General features: G+C 37.7%; 1 protein-coding gene across 4 annotated transcripts in view; it reads left to right on the forward strand.

Annotated features, from left to right (window-relative positions):
* Positions 1-20,509, forward strand: part of EML4 (EMAP like 4) — a 174,651-nt gene that overhangs the window by 92,439 nt on the left and 61,703 nt on the right. The window contains exons 3-7 of one of the 4 annotated variants that reach the window (XM_062209337.1): positions 3,922-4,051; positions 6,752-6,925; positions 8,781-8,909; positions 9,393-9,418; positions 9,593-9,649. In XM_062209337.1, coding sequence (XP_062065321.1) covers positions 3,922-4,051; positions 6,752-6,925; positions 8,781-8,909; positions 9,393-9,418; positions 9,593-9,649 — 516 coding nt within the window. Of the gene's footprint in view, positions 1-3,921; positions 4,052-6,751; positions 6,926-8,780; positions 8,910-9,392; positions 9,419-9,592; positions 9,650-11,965; positions 12,051-20,509 lie in introns of those variants that run through there. The other 3 variants (XM_062209338.1, XM_062209339.1, XM_062209340.1) reach the window with 3 other exon arrangements.

Genomic DNA, 20,509 nt, shown 5'->3' on the forward strand with positions numbered 1-20,509 from the left:
AAAACAAGTATCATGTGCTGGATCCATGCTTTGAACCCAGGCACTCTTAGACATGGTAGATGGGCACCAAAATTGGCATTTTAATCACTAAGCTAAATTCCCACTTTTATGAAATTGTTTTATAGGGATTTTTGCTTTTTTTTTTTTTACAATTAAAAATTAAAGCCATTTTTGATTCTGTGGACAAATTTTAGCCCACAGTAATTCGAATTTATAGGTATTCACTTTCACATAAATTTGTAATAGAACAGTACACACTATCCTCTTCATAAGGTATTTGAATTTTCTAGAGGGTTTTTCTTGTGAGGTCATACTAAACCCTGTATGGGTAAATAGGGTAGAATCCTTTTATGAAGCTGTGATTGAAGAGATAGGTTAACTTCCCTGTTGTTTAAGACAAGTATTATAGCTTTGCTAGACAGTGGTGATATGGCAGATATGACTTGGCTTCATGTATGGTTAACACCAAATATTAATGATGTGTGTGCTGATGCTTTATTGAAATTCGGCTGTCACTTCACAGTAGTATTGCCATTCAATAAATGCCACAATCAGAAACACACCTGCCTAATCATTTCAGTAAATAGGTTTTTTTCTTTTAGCTTATCTTCTCCAGTGTGCCAACAATGTTAAAGCTAAGCCCTATTCTTTCCTTGATTATTTTATGCCAGACCCTTAACTGAGGTAGCAAATTTTCCCAATAGTTTTTAAGATAGCTAGTCATTTAAATTTCTCATATACCTTCTTTGTCAGAATTCTTTCCTTTTGACGCCATGTGTTCATAATATACGCACCAGTGGCCACTGAATCCTTGCCAAAAGGAAAAAAAAAAATCTGTATTCTGGAGCAAAAACGGAGGCCTAGGGAATAGTTTGGCAGTTTTAACTGCTAGGAAGACAAATTATGCCACAACTGGTGCCTGGGAAATCCATTAAGACCTCTTGGGTGACCAAATGAATGTAATTTGAGAATACAGCCCAGTGGCATTATGTGAAGTCAAGCTGTTAGTATACAATGATGTAGAAGTAAAAATGTCAAATTTTTGTGGAGGTTGTAATCAGTTATTTAAACAAAGAAACTTCTGGTAAACCAGATAATGAGCATTATGATTGCCACTTGAGAAATAAAAGAACCAGAGGCAAAGTTGAAATGTAGAGGTCAGTTCTTTAAAAGAAATGTTCCTAACATGTAGATTTGAAGTACAAAGACACAGATATTGATTATCTTTTGTCTCCTACCCCAAATAACATTAGAGAAACATCAGGGATTGTCATGGATTCGCTATAAATATTGTTGATAAGTATACTATATTTATCAGGATGGAAAACCATAAATTTTCTTGGAAGGGCCCATAATTTAAAATTTTATATATACATAATTATTTTGATCTTATTTGAAAAGCAGAGAGACACATGGAGACAGATCTTCCATGCAGTGTTTCACTCCCTAAATGCCTGCAGCAGCTGGGGTGGGGCCAGGCTGAAACCAGGACTCTAGAACTCATTCTGGCTCCCCCAACATGCATGGCAAAGATCCAAGTACTTGAATCATCATCTGCTGCCTCCCGGGTACATATTAGTAGGAAGCTGAATCAGAAGCGCACAGTAGCTGGGGCTCAAACCAGGCACTTAGATAAACTGGATGTGGTGTTCCCAGGTGGTAGCCGAACTGCTGTGCTACATGTCTGCTCCAGGTAGGACTGGATACCTCAGAGCCTTTGAAGTTGCTCTTGTGTGTGGGAATATATTGGTATACACTGCATCAGAGTGCACAGCAGTTATCATTACAGAGAACCATTTTTCTATGAGAGTCAAGTGCTTCTTTGTCATTTCCTCTTAAAATATATCTTTAAAAAATTAATGTTCAGGAGTTGAAAGGACTAAGGGTTGACCTTCTGTAAGACAAGAGAAAAGAAATGTACAGGTAAAATTAGATGGAGCACATGTAGTATTTAGTCTTCTCAAAATAAATGAACCAAAATAACTGAAAGATTGAAAAAGATGGCAAGGATCTTGAAAGTGAAATATGTGGAAGAGGCATACAGTTGGAGCTGTGGAGCTTGTGATAGGAAATTTGAAATAAATAAAAGATTGAGTTTCAACCAGACTTCTTCCTCCATATGCCATCTTTGCCCTTCTCCTTATGAAAATTTTGCCCATCCTTTAAAGGATTCAAATTATTTCCTGAAATTGATCTTTATTATTTGCTTTAAAAATTTATTTATTTATTTGAAAGGCAGAAAGAGTGAATATATCTTCCATTCACTGGTTCACTCCCCAAATGGCCACACCAGCCAGGTCTGGGCCAGGCTGAAGCGAGGGGCAGGAACTCTATCATGGTCTCCCATATACTTGGGCCATCTTCTGCTGCCTTCCCAGGCACATTAGCGGGAAGCTGGATGGGAAGGAGAAGAACCAGGACTTGAACCAGTGTACTAATATGAGATGCTGGTGTTGCAAGTGCATGTTAACTTTCTGCACCACACACCAACTCCTTTGTCAAAGGCAGAGTGGAAAATGGGTATAGAGTCAGAGTCACAGAGGAAAAGGGACCCAAAAATTGGGAATGTAGGAGAAATATCAGAAGCAACTGCTTTATGACTTGAATAGCAGAGTATATTGTATGCAGTTTACCTGCAAATAATTAGTGCTTATCAAATCCTAATCTACACGCCTCCTCTTCCACCATAGTAGATCTGATGATTTTATCTTGTGACCTTGAATCTTCCTGATCATACCCATCACACATTTATCCTGTTCCTTCTGTGTAAGTTAAAAAAGTAGAGGCTATTTTACACTATATGCTGTATTTATTTGCAGTAACACACTAGGATTTAGCATTTTGCTTTGAGATTTAAATTCGGTGCTGGCACTGTGGCATAGTGGGTAAAGCCACCACCTGCAGTGCCGGCATCCCGTATGGGCACCAGTTCAAGTCCCGGCTGCTCCACTTCTGATCCAGCTCTCTGCTATGCCCTGGGAAAGCAGTAGAAGATGGCCCAAATGCTTTGGCCCCTGCACCCGCATGGGAGACCCGGAAGAAGCTCTTGGCTCCTGGCTTCGCACTGGCACAGCTCCGGCCATTGCAACCAATTTGGGAGTGAACCAGCGGATGGAAGACCTCCCTCCCTCCCTCTTTCTTTCTCTCTCTCTCTCTCTCTCTCTCTCTGCCTCTCCTTCAATCTCTGTGCAACGCTGACTTTTAAATAAATAAATAAATCTTTAAAAAATGATTTAAAATTCACAATTTCAACAAAACCTGAGCTATTGGCACTGGTGCTGTGGCGTAGCAGGTAAAGGCACTGGCTGAAGTGCCTGCATCCCATATGGGCACTGGTTTGAATCCCAGCTACTCCACTTCCGATCTAGCTCTCTGCTGTGGCCTGGGAAAGCAGTGCAAGATGGCTCACATGCTTGGGCCCCTGCACCCACATGGGAGACCCGGAAGAGGCTCCTGGCTCCTCACTTTGTATCAGCTCAGCTCCAGCTGTTGTGGCCAGTTGGGGAATGAGTGAGCCAGTGGATGGAAGACCTCTCTGTTTCTCTCTCTCTCTCTCTCTCTCTCTGCCTCTGCCTCTCCTTCTCCCTTTGTGTAACTCTGACTTTCAAACAAATAAATCTTTAAAAAAAAAACCCGCACTATTTCTGAAGATTAATGATGTGGAGAATTATGACTTACTTAAGGTACAACTTTGAGTAATATACTTAAAAGCTGCTTTGTGTGGGGAGCAAACCATTAGCTAACAGAATGAACCTAGATGTATTTTGGCAGCATTGCTTGTCTACTGCTGTGTTTTGATGTGATTAAATCTTGAATCAGTAGCATCCAATGCTGCTTACCTGGAGAGGGAGGCAGTCTACTTTTTCTTATCTATAAGGAATAGTTAGAGGTTTGGTATAATTTTTTTTTAACTTTCTTTAGGCCAGCCAGGACTTCGAGAAGCGATTTCCATGTCCTGTATAACCAATGGAAGTGGTGCAAACAGAAAACCAGGTCACTCAAGCTCTGTCTCAATTGCAAGAAAAGAAACACTTTCATCTGCTGCTAAAAGGTACCCATTTCTAAAGAAGATATAAGGCTAACTTTGCAGAATTGTCTGAATGTGAATAATCAATCTACTTTTTAAAAGAATGTGAAACATGGAATTGAAGTAAGCATGTTCTTTGAATTCTTTAACTGAGAGACATCAAGCCTGAACTAACTTAGTTCACATTCACAATAAGTGAGGTGAGGAAGCTTTTGGTCTTTTATAAAGAAACAGTGATTTTATTTCTTTTTAAATTCTTTTTAGCTAGCAATTATTGATAAGTTTCACTAGATTTAATGAAATTATATAAATGACATCTCCATTTTAAGTAACATACTTGACACAGCATTTTTAAAAAGAAAATAAAATATTTGACATGTGTCTACATCAGTGAGGTTAAATGCTGTAACTTTGGTTCTTTAGCAATAATCATAAAATGAAGGCTTAATTCAAAATCCAGTACTCTGTGTGTGTGCACTTGCACCTGTGTTTATTAGGGAATGATGGGCAAGAGGGCTGTGGATTTACTGCAGTATAAGTTTCAGTAATTTATTGTTCCAGTAAAATTGCTTACAGAATTTTCCTCCTTTTTTGAAATTTCTAGCAAATTATTCCATAAAGAATTTGGAGAAACCATAGGAGATCAACTACCTAATTTTACAACTGTTTTCTTCAAAGAATGAGTGAGGAGAAACCTTAAGTAATAGAATAATGTGTAACAATGTACTACTGGTAAATGCTTACCTCAATAAAATAATGCTAGTGACTGAATTATTCATAGTGGAGAATTACAGATGTGTAATCAAACATGTGGCTATAGGATTGGTGAGGAAGTGACAAGATCTTTAATCTTTTTATGGATTCCTTCTAGAATTTAGACTTTCCGCTTCAAAGAATGCCAGAATTTATTAGCTTTGAGGAGAAAAGACAAATCATAAGAAAACAGGCTCATGGTGGAAAAGTTTTTTAAAATGTTTAGTAAATTTCCATATTGTATACAAGAATTCAACCTACTTTTGTTATATAATGTTTTGTATAATTCTTAGTACTGTGTAGTAATTCTTATTATGTACAGTATCTGTCTAAGACTAGCATAGTTTGTTACTTTACGATTAAGGGGCTCTGTATTTTGCTTCAAAATTACTCAGAAGGAAAACTCCCTTTTAGACTGTACTAGGCTTACATAAATCTAGTGTGCTGTGCATCTGTGATAGTTTGAAGACCAGCAAGAAAGAAGTAGCTTCTAACTCATTGTTTTTTTAATTTCAAAGTTAATTTGGTATTTTTGACATCAAATTGTGTTTCTTAGCACATACTTTTTTTAAAAAAGATTTATTTTATTTTATTTGAAAGGCAGAGTTAGAGAGACAGAGACATATAGAGATCCCACTGGTTTACTCCCCAAATGGCTGTGACAGTTGGAGTTGGGCTGATCCCATCCAGGTCTCTTACATAGGTGCAGGAGCCCAAACACTTGGGCCATCTTCCTGCTGCTTTTCCCAGGCCATTAGCAGAGAGCTGGATTGGAAATGGAGCAGCTGAGACTTAAACCAGCACCCATATGGGATGCCCATGTCACAGGCAGCTGGGTTACCTGTTATGCCACAGTGCTGGCCCAGATGATCCACTTTACACTCAAGTTACAAAATGTCCTTTGATTAAGAACTATATGGTTGGTATTTTTCTACCTTTTTAAAACACTAGAATTCAAGTTTTTATTCATCTCTTTTATACTGTAGTCAAGAATGTATGGTCTGTATTTACCCAATGTGATTGGGAATTGCAGGCGGTTCATTAATCAAGAGTCAGAATATAGAATCAGAAAAATGTATACATCTTAAGCATTATAACTTAAAGTACATTCATGTATATTCATTTGTAAATTTTTTGTGGGAACTCAAGCCACTCTTTCCTAAGGATGTCTCTGATCAAATTCCTGTTGAGTAGCTTGCATAAAATATACCTAAAAGTAACTTTTTATACTTTTTTAGTTTCACCTTTTTTGAAGACTCTGTAAGAAACTTAAAACTGATAAAAAATGTTGAGACTCATCTCTGTGTTTTTGAAAATTTGTCTCACCACACAAAATGTAACAGCATTTTTAGTAACTAATTTTTATAGTCTTTCCAGAACATTCAACTTAGTTTGCATGAAACGTCAATTCTCCTTTCTGTTTGTATTTTGTCAATTTTCTTTGTGTTTAAATAACTTAGTAAATTTTTTCTACCACTGGCATACACAGGTTTGGGGGAAAAACATAAACCATTGGTAAGTTTAAAACTCAATTTACAGGAGCATAAGTATACATAGGAGTTAGAAAGCAACCTAATTTGCATGTGTTGGGCATCAATATGTTTCACACAGGTAATGGAAAGTGTAACTAACTGATCCTTGATTTGGGTATTTTGAGGTCAGTTAAGAGAGCTTGTACTGTTTCCCCCTAATCTGCCAAAGTGGCAGAAATTCATTAGAGGAAGGTCATTTCCATCCAAAGGAGCATTCTTCAAATGATATATTACCTTGGAAACTTTATGTTTATGACCAAAGATTTTAATAGCATCCAGAGTTTTCAAAGAAATACTTCTTACTGAATGAAAGCGATGTAAATTGTTTAGCAGTATGATTTAGAGTTTTGAATTATATAATAACCACTTTTCTGTTGTTTGATTTTTTTTCTTTTATTTGTTAAATATGTGTTGTTCCATGTTATACTTTATTTTACAGTGGTACAGAAAAAAAGAAAGAAAAACCACAAGGACAGAGAGAAAAAAAAGAGGAATCTCATTCTAATGATCAAAGTCCACAAATTCGAGCATCACCTTCTCCCCAGCCCTCTTCACAGCCTCTCCAAATACACAGACAAACTCCAGAAAGCAAGAATTCTACTCCCACCAAAAGGTTTTAACTGTCCCTGAGTTCAGACCTAGGGAATGGTTGTAATGATACCTAAATTCTGTGACTTGGGTAAAAGTTGGCTATCCATGGATTCCAAAAAAGAAAGCCTAGTGCCTTTTTTCTGTTCTTTGTTGCTATTGGGGAACAAAGATTTAAGGTGAAAATTTCTTAGTTAAAACTAGAAAAGAACCTAAGTTATAAGCAATATGATAAAAGAACTGCAGCAATAATCTACTTTTTAAAACCAAAACAAAAAAGTTAGTTTTTAATTTGTATATAATTATGCATAACTTTATAGCCATGGGTAGAAATTGGCCATATGTAGTTATCCTCACCATATTTTGGCATCATTACAACCTTCAACTTGCAAGGGCCCTTCTCAACAAATGGCTCTTCATTGTGGCTGCATCTCAGTTTCAGTTTTGGGTCTTGGGAGGATAAGTTCTTGCTTAAGTAAAGAAATGAATCCATTTCACCTGGTCTTTTCTATGCTAAAGGCTTGCTTGAGGGCTTCTCTCTGTGTCCGTAATATTAATATTTAAAATCTGTGAGAAGGGGAGAAGGGACAGACATTCTAACAATGTGTGTGAGCCTAAATTGGGGTTCTAAACCTGCATGCTGGGAGTTCACTGCTACAGCTGCCTTGTAATCAAATATTGAGACCTACTTAATTAAATTTCCTGTTTTAGAGATGTTGATTCAAGCTTTATGATTAGGTATAGATGCATTTTATCATCATACTGCTGCTTGGTAATCTTAGGAGACAGTTAAACTATTCCGAGAATTGGCTAGGATTTTAGTAAAATAAGTGAAAACTGTTCTTAAAAGACTTACGATATATTGCTGTTTGATCAGTTTAATATTTTGCCTCAAATCTCTAATGGAAATTTGGAAAAACAAAATACTCTTCACTTAATTAATGCATGTTTACCATTTACAGAATGCTTTGTCTGTGTGTGTCATGCAGATTCTTACTCTGCGTAAATGGTTTGTAAATCTTTTGCCTGGTCTCTTGTGGAGTTTCTCTTGAATGCAGCCTTTAATATTTCCAGCTTTGGATTGTACGTGGTTAAAGGTGGCTTTTTATAAACAATCTCTTTAAGGTTCTCTAAGGTTTAGATTTGACTTGGTACCTTCTTTGTCCCAGAATCTTTTTTTCAGCTTCTTGAGGGCTCCTGGAAATGTGCTTGCCCTTCTTGGTTACTCTCTGGATTTACTCTTGTGAGAAATACTGGAAGACTGGATGAGTTTTAGGATAATTACAATGCAGCCAAAAAATCATTTATTGCAGTTACAAGAAATAAAAGGGAGCCAGCATTGATAATACCACATTCTTTTCATGTCGAATCTTGTTTATTTCTGATCATGAATAGACTTGTCTCTAAAGATATAAATAAGAATTTTATTTCTTGTCCCACAATTTAGAAATTATCATTTTTACCATATATAATTTAATTACATGAGGACATATTTACATAAAGAATGCAAGTTGGAGCCATGTAATTCAATGGCAATGAAAAGTACAGGTTGCTTTGCAATTACACATTATGAAAAATACTATTACTCAAAGATTAAGAAAATGGTTTTTCTTCTGTTAACAAAGATAGAGATTTTTAAAATCAGATATTTGTTCTTGTGAATCTTCTGAATAATACTGAAGATTATGAAACAGACTTGGCAACTGCTTTGTTTAACTCCTTCACTCATCCAGGCAGAGCCTTTCAACTAATCCTTCCTTCTCTTTTCTGGATTAGCTTTAAGGAAATGTTAATTGCTGCTTTTTTGTTTTGTTTAAAGTGCCCATTACATGTCATTGCTGCTCCGAATTGTCTCTAAGAAATTTATATATTTCTTCCAGTATAAAACGACCACCAACAGCTGAAAAGTCACATAACTCATGGGAAAATTCAGATGATAATCGTAATAAATTACTGAGAACTCCTTCAACATCAAAATTAATATCAAAAGTTACTAAAAATACAGACAAGTAAGTATTATAGTTCTTGGTCTGTTGTATCTGAAAATTAATTCCATGACTGTCATGTTTGCATGTATATTTATGTATGTCTTAACTTGAATCTCTTAAAAGAATCCATATTAAAATGTCTATGTTTTATTTCCTCCTGTGTTTTTTTTCTTTTAAGTATTCCAAGAAAAGCTGTATCTTCCAGTTAAAGACCCCTAACTCAAATAGTGAATCTCAGTAGTCCTATAAGATTTGAGTACATTTCTTAAGTTTTTATGCTTTCATTGTTTAGGTGATATTATACGATGTTCTTTGTTTTATAAAGTAGTATATATTAGTAATGGAGGCTAGAGAAGCTTTAAAAAATATTGATGCTTAAATTTTACTTCTAGAGATTATTTAAGGTATAGGTTAGCAAAGCTGTTATAATTTCTTCACGTGATTCTAATGATCAGCCGTATGAAATTATATAAAATAAATGTGTTCTTTGAATTCCCTTTTTAGGCATAAAGATGTCATCATCAACCAAGGTAAATTAAAAAACCTTTTAAAAATATTAATTTTGCTTTCCTACATCAGTTTAGTGTTTGCTAATTTATAAAAATATGACTCATTTTCATTTGGTGAACTTTATTAGTTCATAGTAATCAAAGAGACATTCATTATTATAGTTATTTAAGAAAATGCCCAATTTTTATTGTAAGATGTGTCATTTTTGTCTCAACCAGCAAAAATGTCAACCCGTGAAAAAAACAGCCAAGGTAAGAATAAGCTACGCAGTTGGTTGCCTTCTAAGTTAATTTCTTCTTGGATCTCTTATTTGGCTTTTCATTATTTATACTTTTTGGTTTTCCTGGAAATAGGGTAATTTGAATGAATTCAACTTTTTAAGAAATCCATCTGATTTCTGTGAGACCTGATGATTCAAGTAACAGTAAATACAGTATTAAAACAAGATATGAAGTACATTCTTTAGTTCTCTTAAAAAAAAAGTTAAACACAGAAAAGCCATTTAAAAGATTGATAAATTTTAACTCAATTTTCTGTCTTGCCAACTTCATTGCAAATAATCACTCATTTCTTGATGCTAAGACTGAAAATACTACAATGAGTCTAGCAAATTCATTTCCTCTTAAAATTTTCTTACATTAATTGTAATTTCTGGCTACTTGCTGTTGTTGGCTTGTTCTGACCAAAAAAGGAGAGCAGACTTTCTGTAAATGTGTATTTAACTTAATTACAAAGTAGGTAAGTTTACCCATCAGCTCTACATTCTCCTTAGATTGCCTGTACATTTAATTGACGCATGCTGTTCTAAATGAAAGCATGTCTTTTCTGTGCATGCTTTTTGCGGCTCATTTCTATGTGTCATAGTTATCTTTATTTTCTGGGTTATTAACCAGCTACAAAATGGTTAAAATTTTTGTTAGAGATCTAACTTAATTTCTCTGGTTTTTACTTTCTTTGGTTCCAAAAAAATATTCATTTGTAATCATCTTTCAATCATTTGTTCTTATATTAAAAACATTGATTAAGCTTAATTTTTATGATATTTTTCTCCTTTAATTAGATCTTACTTTCTTCTTCCATTATGCTACAATATAGATTAATGGTTGAGATACTTTAAGGAAAAAGTGAAATTTTATTTACAAAGACAGTTATTATTATATACAAAAACATTTTAAAAAGTAGAGGCAGTGAAAAACAGTGAATGGGGAGTTACATGTTAGTGTTTGGTACTGACTCTTGCACTTAGTAACCGTGTAACCTAGGCCAAACAACAGTGATCCTGGATAGTTGTCTTGGATGAAATAATATATATGAAAGTACTTTAAAAACAGAAAACAGTGTGATTGCAAAATGGTGCTATTATTAGATGTTTTGCTAAAGAGCTCAAATTATATAAAATCCTCATCAGGTAATTGAGAAAGGTCTGCTTGCCTTTTCTCACATTGTGGTATGTTCTTTGGAAGGAAAAGAAATTTAAAATTGGTATGTAAGAGTTGTTCCTGTTGGTGACACATTTCTCAAAGTCATCCAGGTAAACAAGTAAATAAATATGTTTAAAAGGAGAGGTTTTGCTGTAGAGGCACCACTGAACAGGATTTTAGCCATTGTCTGGAAGAATTAAATGAAAAGCTGGAAAAAGAACATAGAAAAATAAGTTAAATTCTGTTACAAGACTTTTAACTTCAGAAAAGATGGTCCCAGAAACTGGAATTTAATAAACACCAAATGTTGCTTGCATTGAGCCTTATTTCTGGAATTTGAGTCTGTTTTTTTGCCACTTTAGTCAGCTATGTCCTGTCTGGTGAATAGATTCTAATTACTAGAATGTACCTGTAGGGAGAACACTTTGTTTCTGTCTGTCAGTGTAGTTCAGGCTTTACTGAGATTAAGGCAGAGGCTATTGAAAGCAGTAGGTGGAGTGTAGATGGCTTAGGAGATAGGAAGAATGCAGGTAGTAAGGAACTGAGGCAATCTGTGAACACCAGCTTAGGCAGTTTTTTTAGTGGCATTTACTGGAGGGAGTAGTAGATGAATGAAAAGAATAAGAATGAAAAGAATAATGGTATGAAAAGAATAAGAGGTTGGATTTGGACAGTTAATTGCCTTGGAAATATCTAATGAATAGATACTTAGCAAGCAACATGATGTAGATGTTTAAACATAATAACTGGTTTCACTCTTTGCTTTCTCTATGGTGACCTTATGTAGCTTACCTCACCTCCCTAAGTCTTTGTTTTCTCACCTGTTTTTGAAATAACATTAAGCCTTCAAAAGGTTATTATAAAAAAGTAAAGGCAATAATAAAGTGTTTTAACACAGTGCCTGGTACATAGTACCAAATGAATTTTAATTATTAATATGTATTTTCTGGCAGGATTTGCATTCACATGTGTAGAGTAAGATGAAAAGATAACCATGAGATACATACTCTTCATTTGCTATAAATTGTAGATCTGTCTTAAAGATTTGATACTCATTTTGCATGGTATATTCACAACACTTTTTATATTTTAGCTATTCTGTCATTTTGGGACAGTTTTTTAAAATATGATTTATTAATTTCTTTAGCTCTTTTATGACAATGACAACTGAATTGTTCCAAGCCATGTGCTTTGATTTGGAAAGAAGCCTATTTACAGTTGGTACATTTAGGTGAGTGGTAACAGAGAAAACTACCTAACAGGCCCGTGTCCTCCAAGTACAGCAGAATAGGAGAAAAGCTGTAAAGCTGCACACTTAGGCAGAAGGCAGGAAACTACTTGAATGCTGTAGGAAGTTGATAAGGATGTATACAGGGCAGTCTTCTGAGGCTAGTTGGGGGAAGAAGACAAGTTATTCAACTAAAAAGGTCTTAGTGACCTGAATCTTTATCTATTTCCTGGAGCCTAATTCACTTGTCTTACTCTTTCCTTATTCAGCTCAGTTCTGCTTCAGTCACAACAGAGAAGTAGTGCTAGCAACTCAAGTTAAAATTAAATAAATTTTCCTGTTGGACTGTTTATTGTTAGAAAAATCAATTAGGTTCTCGAATAATAACATTTACTTGGTAAGTTACTGATTTAAAAAACATTTTTTTTTTTAGCTGAGGGGACTATAAGCATCTTTTGTAAAATTACCTATTATGAACATAGATAACAATGTGACAAGTTTTGTTGTACAATAAGTATAGCTGTTAAATTGCTCGTCCTTACAGTGGTTATAAAATATATTTTTTAAATAAGGAAAATAAGTGCTATATCTTCTCATTATTTCCAGAGTAGAAATGTTCTCAAACTTTTATATGTTACTGTCTTTACAGGCTTAAATTATCTTACATCATTCTTGTAGCATCTCAAACTAATTCTGTGTATTTTTCAGATTGACAGATGAAATAATATGTGTTTATCATGTCCAGTATGATGTTGTAAAGTACATATACATTGCAAGATAATGAAATCAAGCTAATTAACAAATATAATACCTCACATAGTTCCTATTTGTGTTGTGAGAACACTTAACATTCACATCCTTAGACTTTATCAAGAATACAGAATATCGGGGCCTGCGCCATAGCTCACTTGGTTAATCCTCCGCCTGCGGTGCCGGCATCCCATATGGCTGCCAGGTTCTAGTCCAGGCTGCTCCTCTTCCGATCCAGCTCTCTGCTGTGGCCCGGGTGGCCCAAATGTTTTGGCTCCTGCACCGCATGGGAGACCAGGGGGAGGCACCTGGCTCCTGGCTTCAGATTGGCGCAACACTGGCTGTGGCGGCCATTAGGGGAGTGAACCAACAGAAGGAAGACCTTTCTCTCTCTCTCTGTCTAACTCTACCTGTCCAAAAAAAAAAAAAAAAAGAATACAGTGTATCGTCATTAATCAGCCTTCTCTATAATGGATCTCTTGTACCTGTGATTTTTCTATCCCTTGACCAACATCTCCTGAACTTCCTTCCCCACCATCCACCCCAGATCCTGGTAACCACCATTCTCCTCTCTGCTTCTAGGAGATCAACTCTTTTAGATTGTATGTATTAAGTGAGAAGTATTTGTCTTTCAGTACCTGGCTTATTTCACTCGATGTCATTCAGGTTCATCCATGTTGTCACAAATGGCAAGGTTTCCTCTTTAACAGCTGTATAGTATTCTGTTTTGTATATATTCTACATATTTTATATCAGTTCATCCATTGACAAACCCTTAGGTTGATTCCAAATCTTGGCTATTATGAGTACTGCTGCAACATACCCAAGAGAGAAGATACCTCTTTGACATACCGATTTCATTTCCTTTACGTATTAATCCAGTGGTGGGATTACTGGATCTTAAACTTAGTGCTCTTTAAAATTAGCAAATAATTAATTGTTCATGTGAAGAGCCTGAATGAGTGAGACCCCCACAAAAAACAAATTTTCTTATTGGAGAAAAAGGGAACTCATAAATCACCAAGTCCTTCTCTTACTTCCTCTTATAGTGCAGCCTCACTGCTCTAGGATTAGATTGATTTTTGCTCAACTATCAGTGTAGTAATGTCCTAACTGTACAGCTATACTAAGATAAAGTACAATCATAATACCTTACAAAATTGAGAATTAATTGACTATTTCTTACTAGAGACCCATCAGAAAAATGGCTTCACTGATGGCTGTTTGGCCTAGTGATTAAGATGCCCACACATTTAGGGAAGGTATTGTGGTATAGCAGGTTAAACTGCTTCTTGAGATGCCTGCACCCCATATGAGCGTGCTAGTGCTTTTATCAGAATGCTGGCTGCTTGCTTCCAATCCAGCTTTCTGTTAATGCACCCGAGAAGACAGCAGATGATGGCCCAACTACTTGGGTTCTCAGCATCAACGTGGCCCACCTCTGGTTGTTGGAGACATTTGGGAGATTGAACCTGCTGATGGAAGAACACTCTCCTCCACCCCCATTAGGTTTCCAGCTTCAGCCAGGCCCAGCCATGGCCATTGCTGTCATTTGGGAAGTGAACCAGTGGATTGGGCCTCCTGTATCTGTTATTCAATCTCTCTGCCTCTCAAAACAAAATAAATAAAAATGGCTTCAAATGAAGGGTATGTTAAAAGTCATCTTGAAATACATATGGTCTCAAAATCTTTTGGCAATTTGTTGTAGCCAAATGGTTGCTCAAAAATTTTTTTGAAGATTTTATTTATTTGAGGGATAAAGTTATAGACAAAGAGAGGGAGAGACAGAGAGGTCTTCCGTCTGCTGTTCACTCCCCAAATGGCCACAGTGGCCGGAGCTGGGCCAATACAAAGCCAGGAGCCAGGAGCTTCTTCCAGGTCTCCTGTGCTGTTGCAGGGCCCAGGTGCTTGGGCCATCTTCTATTGCTTTCCCAGGCCATAGCAGAGAGCTGGATCAGAAGAAAGGCAAACAAGACATGAATTGGCGCCCATATGGGATACCGGCACCACAGATGGAGGCTTAACCTACTCGCCACAGCGCTGGCCCCATGCTCAAATAACTTAAAAATAAGTTATGTAAACTCATTTATGAAATGGGAGGAGGATATGTACTTAATTCTAAAATTTAAACTTCCTACTAATGCACCTGGAAGGGAACAGATGTTGGTCTGAGAACTTGGTTCCGGCCACCCATGTGCGAGACCCATTTGGAGTTCCTGGTTCCTGGCTTCCCTGGCTGCTGCTGGTATTGGGTATTGAACCAGCATTCTTGCTCTGTCTCTGTGTCCTAAAACCTGGTCATACCCATGTAAACTGAGCATTATACCTGAAAGAATAGCTAAACTTTATGTATAAGGACTTAGAATAGCATTGTCCTTCTGACACTGTATATTATGTCACCATTGAAAGAGAATTTGGGGGCTGGCACTGTGGTGTAGCGAGTAAAGCTGCCGCCTGCGGTAGAAGATGACCCAAGTCTTTGGGCACCTGTACCTGCGTGGGAGATCTGGAAGAAGCTCCTGGCTTTGGATTGGCACAGCTCCAGCTGTTGTGGCCATCTGGGGAGTGAACCAATGGATGGAAGACCTCTCTCTCTCTCTCTCTCTCTCTCACTCTCACTCTCACTCACTCTCTCACTCTCACTCTGCCTTTCAAAATAAATAAATCTTAAAGAAAGGGAATGTGCAGTTTGAGACCACCAAAAAGTCAGAAGCCCTTAATTGAACTTTGGATAGATTCTTTTATTTTTTTTTTTTTAAGATTTATTTATTTATTCATTTGAAAGGCAGAGGCAGAGAGAGAGAGACCTTGCATCCACTGGTTCATTTCCCAGATGGCCGCAAGGGCCGGAGCTGCGCTGATCCAAAACCAGAAGCCAGGCACTTCCTCTGGGTCTCCCACGTGTGTGAAGGGTCCCGAGCACTTGGGCCATTTCCTACTGCTTTCCCAGGCCACAGCAAAGTTGGATCGGAAGTAGAGCACCTGGGACTCAAACCGGCAACCATGAAGTATACCGACACTGCAGGCGGCAGCTTTACTCGCTACGCCACAATGCCAGGCCCAATTGGATAGATTCTTGCCACTGAGATTGTATCCAGAATTCAGAGAGGGGTGCTAGTTTTAAGTCTGGTTAGTATAAGCAGGAAAGGAAACCAAATACTGTATTTCTAAAGGATATATGTACTTAGTTCTAAAATTTAGATACTGACCTGTTTTAATAGGTTATATAAACATAACTTGGATCCCTGTGCCTGGGTTTCGTCCAAGTATTCTCTGTAGTTTAGAAGGAGCCCCAAAAAAGGAGGTAGTTTCTCTGTTAGAGAACTTTTTAAGTCCCCAAGAAGCTAAAATGTGATTTCTTGATGTTGTGATTGGGAGCAGTATGCCAGATTAAAATATGTGTAAGATATGTCCAATATTTTTTTAATAGAAACCATCCCAACTTCCGAGAATATGTGTTCTTGACATCCTCTTTCCTTACTTTCAGCTAAGAAAAAAGGCCCCACATGATTTCTCTGCCCATGGCAAATATGACTTTTCATAAGAGCACATCTAGTTGTGCTTATTTATTATACTGTGCTTAAAGCCATTTACAAATAGTGTATGTATGTATTTATTTATTTATTTGACAGAGTTACAGTGAGAGAGAAAGACAGACAGAAAGGTCTTCCTTCCGTTGGTTCACCTCCCAAATGGCCGCTACAGCCAGAGTGCCAGGCCCAATTGGATAGATTCTTGCTACTGAGATTGTAGCCAGAATTCAGAGAGGGGTGTGCTAATCCGAAGCCAGGAGCCAAGTGCTTCCTCCTGGTTTCCCATGCAGGTGCAGGGGACCAAGCACTTGGGCCATCCTCCACTGCCCTCCCGGGCCACAGCAGAGAGCTAGACTATAAGAGGAGCAATCGGGACTAGAACCTGTTAGCCATATGGGATGCCGGTGCCGCAGGTGGAGGATTAACCAAGTGAGCCACGGCGCCAGCCCCAACAAATAGTGTATTTCACAACCATAGACATAAGTGATTTTAAGAGAAATCTGAACTAGAACACTTTTTTTTTTTAATCTATATCTATCTATCTATCTATATCTATCTAAAAGGCACAGTAATATATGGAGAGCGAGATCTTCCATCTGTTAGTTCACTCCCCAGATGCGTGCAGCAGCCAGGGCTGAGCTAGGCCAGAACCAGAAGCCAGGGATTACATCTGGATCTCCTACATCAGAGACAGGAACCCAAGTTCTTGGGCCATGATCTTCTGTCTTGCAGATGTATTAATTATATGCTGGTTTGGAGGCAGGTCTTGATCCTAGGTGCTCAAATATGGAATGTTGCATACCATTCAACAGCTTAACCCTCTGTGCCACAGTGCCAACTCCACCATTTCCAATTCTGTTTTTCAACTGTGTCCGTTAACAGAGATGTTCTCTTAGTTAAAAATCCATCCTGTTGAGCTGGTGCCGTCACTCACTGGGTTAATCCTCCGCCTGCGGCACTGGCATCCCATGTGGGTGCCAGTTCTAGTCCCAGTTGCTCCTCTTCCAGTCCAGCTCTCTGCTGTGGCCCGGGAAGACAGTGGAGGATGGCCCAAGTGCTAGGGTCCCTGCACCTGCATGGGAGACCGGGAAGAGGCTCCTGGCTCCTGGCTTCGGATCGCCGCAGTTCCAGCTATAGCGGCCATTTGGGGAGTGAACGAATGGAGGGAGGACCTTTCTCTCTGTCTCTCTCTCACTGTCTATAACTCTGCCTGTCAAATTAAATAAATAAATAAAAGAAAAATAAATTTAAAAAATGAAAAATCCATTTTATCCCATTGTGGCACTTAGACTTCATGTTATATTGCAAACTCTATCAGTTGTTACTGTTTTCCACAAGCACTTTGAAAAGAAATTGAAATTTGTGATTAGGGTTAGCAGAAAAAGGTTACAGCTTGTTAATGTCATATACCAGCATTGCAAAGAAAAGCATAGTAACTCTAATACCACGTCCATGAACTGTATTCATAATTGGTTCTCCAAGGAACAGTTTCACCAAAAATGATCCATTTCTTACTTCCTTTAATAATGCCTTCTAAACCTTCCAAAGATTGTGAAATATTTTCATCTTTCTTAAAATGTTTGCAAATAATACAGTTAGTACCCATACACTGACCACTCAGATTTATTTCATCTTCAGTTTTTGCTTTATTTGACTCAGGGTTTTTTGTTTTTGTTTTTTAAAAGATAGAGCATTAAAATTCAAGCTTCTTGAATTTTGTTTACAAGGTTTTTGTTTGTTTGTTTGTTTGTTTTTTAAGATTTATTTCTTTGAAAGGTAGAGTTAGAGAAAGAGAGAGATATCTTCTATTGGCTGGTTCACTCCCCAAATGATTGCAATGGCTGATGCTGGGACAGGATGAACCCAGGAGCCTCTTCTGGGTCTCCCACATGGGTGCAGGGGCCCAAGTACTTGGTGCATCTTTCACTGCTGTCTCAGGTGCATTAGCAGAGAGCAGAATCAGAAGTGGAGCAGCCCACTCAGACTTAATCCTAATGGTAGAGCTAGAAACGTGCCATGGGATTCCAAATTCCATTAAGTTGGCATGTACCAATGCCATATTACTAGTTAAAGTGATCGGTTTAGGTTCATAATTGATCATAAAGATAGGATTAGGTGTCAAAAGGATCACATAAATAAGACCAGTGTCTGCTAATAATAACTGATAGAATTAAAAAGGAGAGAACAATCCAACATGGGAAGCAGGATACACAGCAGACTCATAGAATGGCAAATGCCCTAAACAGCACTCTGGCCTTAGAATCAGCCCTTACGGCATTCAGATCTGGCTAAAAAAGCCCATGAGAGTTTCTCAGGCATGGAAATCCAAGACACTGTGGCAAAAAAATGACCTAAATGAAAGATCTCTGTGAGTGAGATGCCAGTGGAAAGAATGGGCCATCAAAGAAGTGGGTACCTTTCTCCACTTTGATTATGGTGTTGTTTAAATAAAGTCAGAGTTTGTGAACTCAAAAGGCTTCCCTAGCTTTGGCAGCTCATGACAAGAGCCTCAGGTGATCACTGACATCATAAATAAGAGTGTCAGTTATTAAATCAACAACAGGAATCACTGTGCACTTACTTCCCATGTAGGATCTCTGTTCTTAATATGTTGTACTATGCAAATTAACGGTAAAACTTGTGTGCCTGTGTGGGTGAAAACTGTTAAAATCTTTACTTAGTATATACTAAGCTGATCTTCTGTATATAAAGATAATTAAAAATGAATCTTAATGAAGAATGAGATGGGAGAGGGAGTAGGAGATGGGATGGTTTGCAGCTGGGAGGGTGGTTACCCCAAACTGTTATAATCCAAAAGTTGTGCTTTTGAAATTTATATTTATTAAATAAAAGTTTTTTTAAAAAAGTGGAGCAGCCAGCATTTGAACCGGTGCCCATATGGGATGCCAGTGCTGAAGGCAATGGCTTTCCCTGCTGCACTACAGTGCCAGCCCTGAATGAAAGAGCTATTTGAGAATAATTTATCCTTTCAAAAATGGTCTTTGTTACTTTCTACTATAAAATTGTAGTAAGTATTTCTAGGTTCTTGATTATCTTCTGTTCTTTAATTCTGTGGTTGTAGAATAAAACAAAGTATCAGAGAAAAGGCTGAAACTACAAATTCTTTTTAATTATATATTTGCAGAAATTTAGTAGCATCATACTCTGCAGCATTTTAGTCAAATATAAATCTCAAAATTCATTTTGGGAAAGGCTGTTTCATTCTGAAGATTATAAAATACCAAGAAGAATGAACTAAAGTGGCAACTTTTGGGGAGAAAGATGCTTTAAGTCATAAGCATTCTTTTTTTGTTTGTTTGTTTTTGTTTTTTGACAGGCAGAGTTAGACAGTGAGAGAGAGACAGAGAGAAAGGTCTTCCTTCCGTTGGTTCACCCCCCCAAATGGCCGCTGTGGCCGGCACGCTGCTCCGATCCAAAGCCAGGAGCCAGGTACTTCCTCCTGGTTTCCCATGCGGGTGCAGGGCCCAAGCACTAAGGCCATCCTCCACTGCCTTCCCGGGCCACAGCAGAGAGCTGGACTGGAAGAGGAGCAACCAGGACTAGAACCCAGGGTGCCAGCGCCACAGGCGGAGGATTACCCTAGTGAGCCACAACGCTGGCCAAGTCATAAGCATTCTAACTATTCAGAAGGCTCTGTGCAGGTAGTACCCCTTACACAAATGACTGCAGTCGAAAGCCAAATCTCCAATACTCTGCTGTTGCCAAAATGTTGAATCCAGAGATGGAGCTAATCGTGAAAACAGGAGCAGAACTGATATTGGAGTGGAGATCACTTTTTACAATTTGTGAAAGATTAATAAATTTTGATAAGTGCCTTGTAAATAATTAAACAACTTTAGTAACCAGTTATTTATACATAAAAACATGGATCGTTTCAGGCTTACTGCCCTTCTGAGAATATCTGAGAGAGCAGTTTCAAAACCGATTGTTGATTAGGAAATAGGATGAGCATTTTGTAGTTTGAGGGCTTGCACAGAGTAAAGGAAATACCAAGGCAGGAAAGCAAAACCTGAGGAAACTGGGCATGACACAGATAATTCAATATCAAGTGTTTCAGATGTTGCATAAACATTGATTCTTCCCAAAGACAATAAAGCAGAAACATCCTTGTCCTTCACTACATTCCCTGATTTCCAGCTATTGGCATCCAGACCGCAA

The sequence above is a fragment of the Lepus europaeus genome, chromosome 13 (assembly GCF_033115175.1).
Source record: "Lepus europaeus isolate LE1 chromosome 13, mLepTim1.pri, whole genome shotgun sequence".
Classification (NCBI taxonomy): Eukaryota; Metazoa; Chordata; class Mammalia; order Lagomorpha; family Leporidae; genus Lepus; species Lepus europaeus.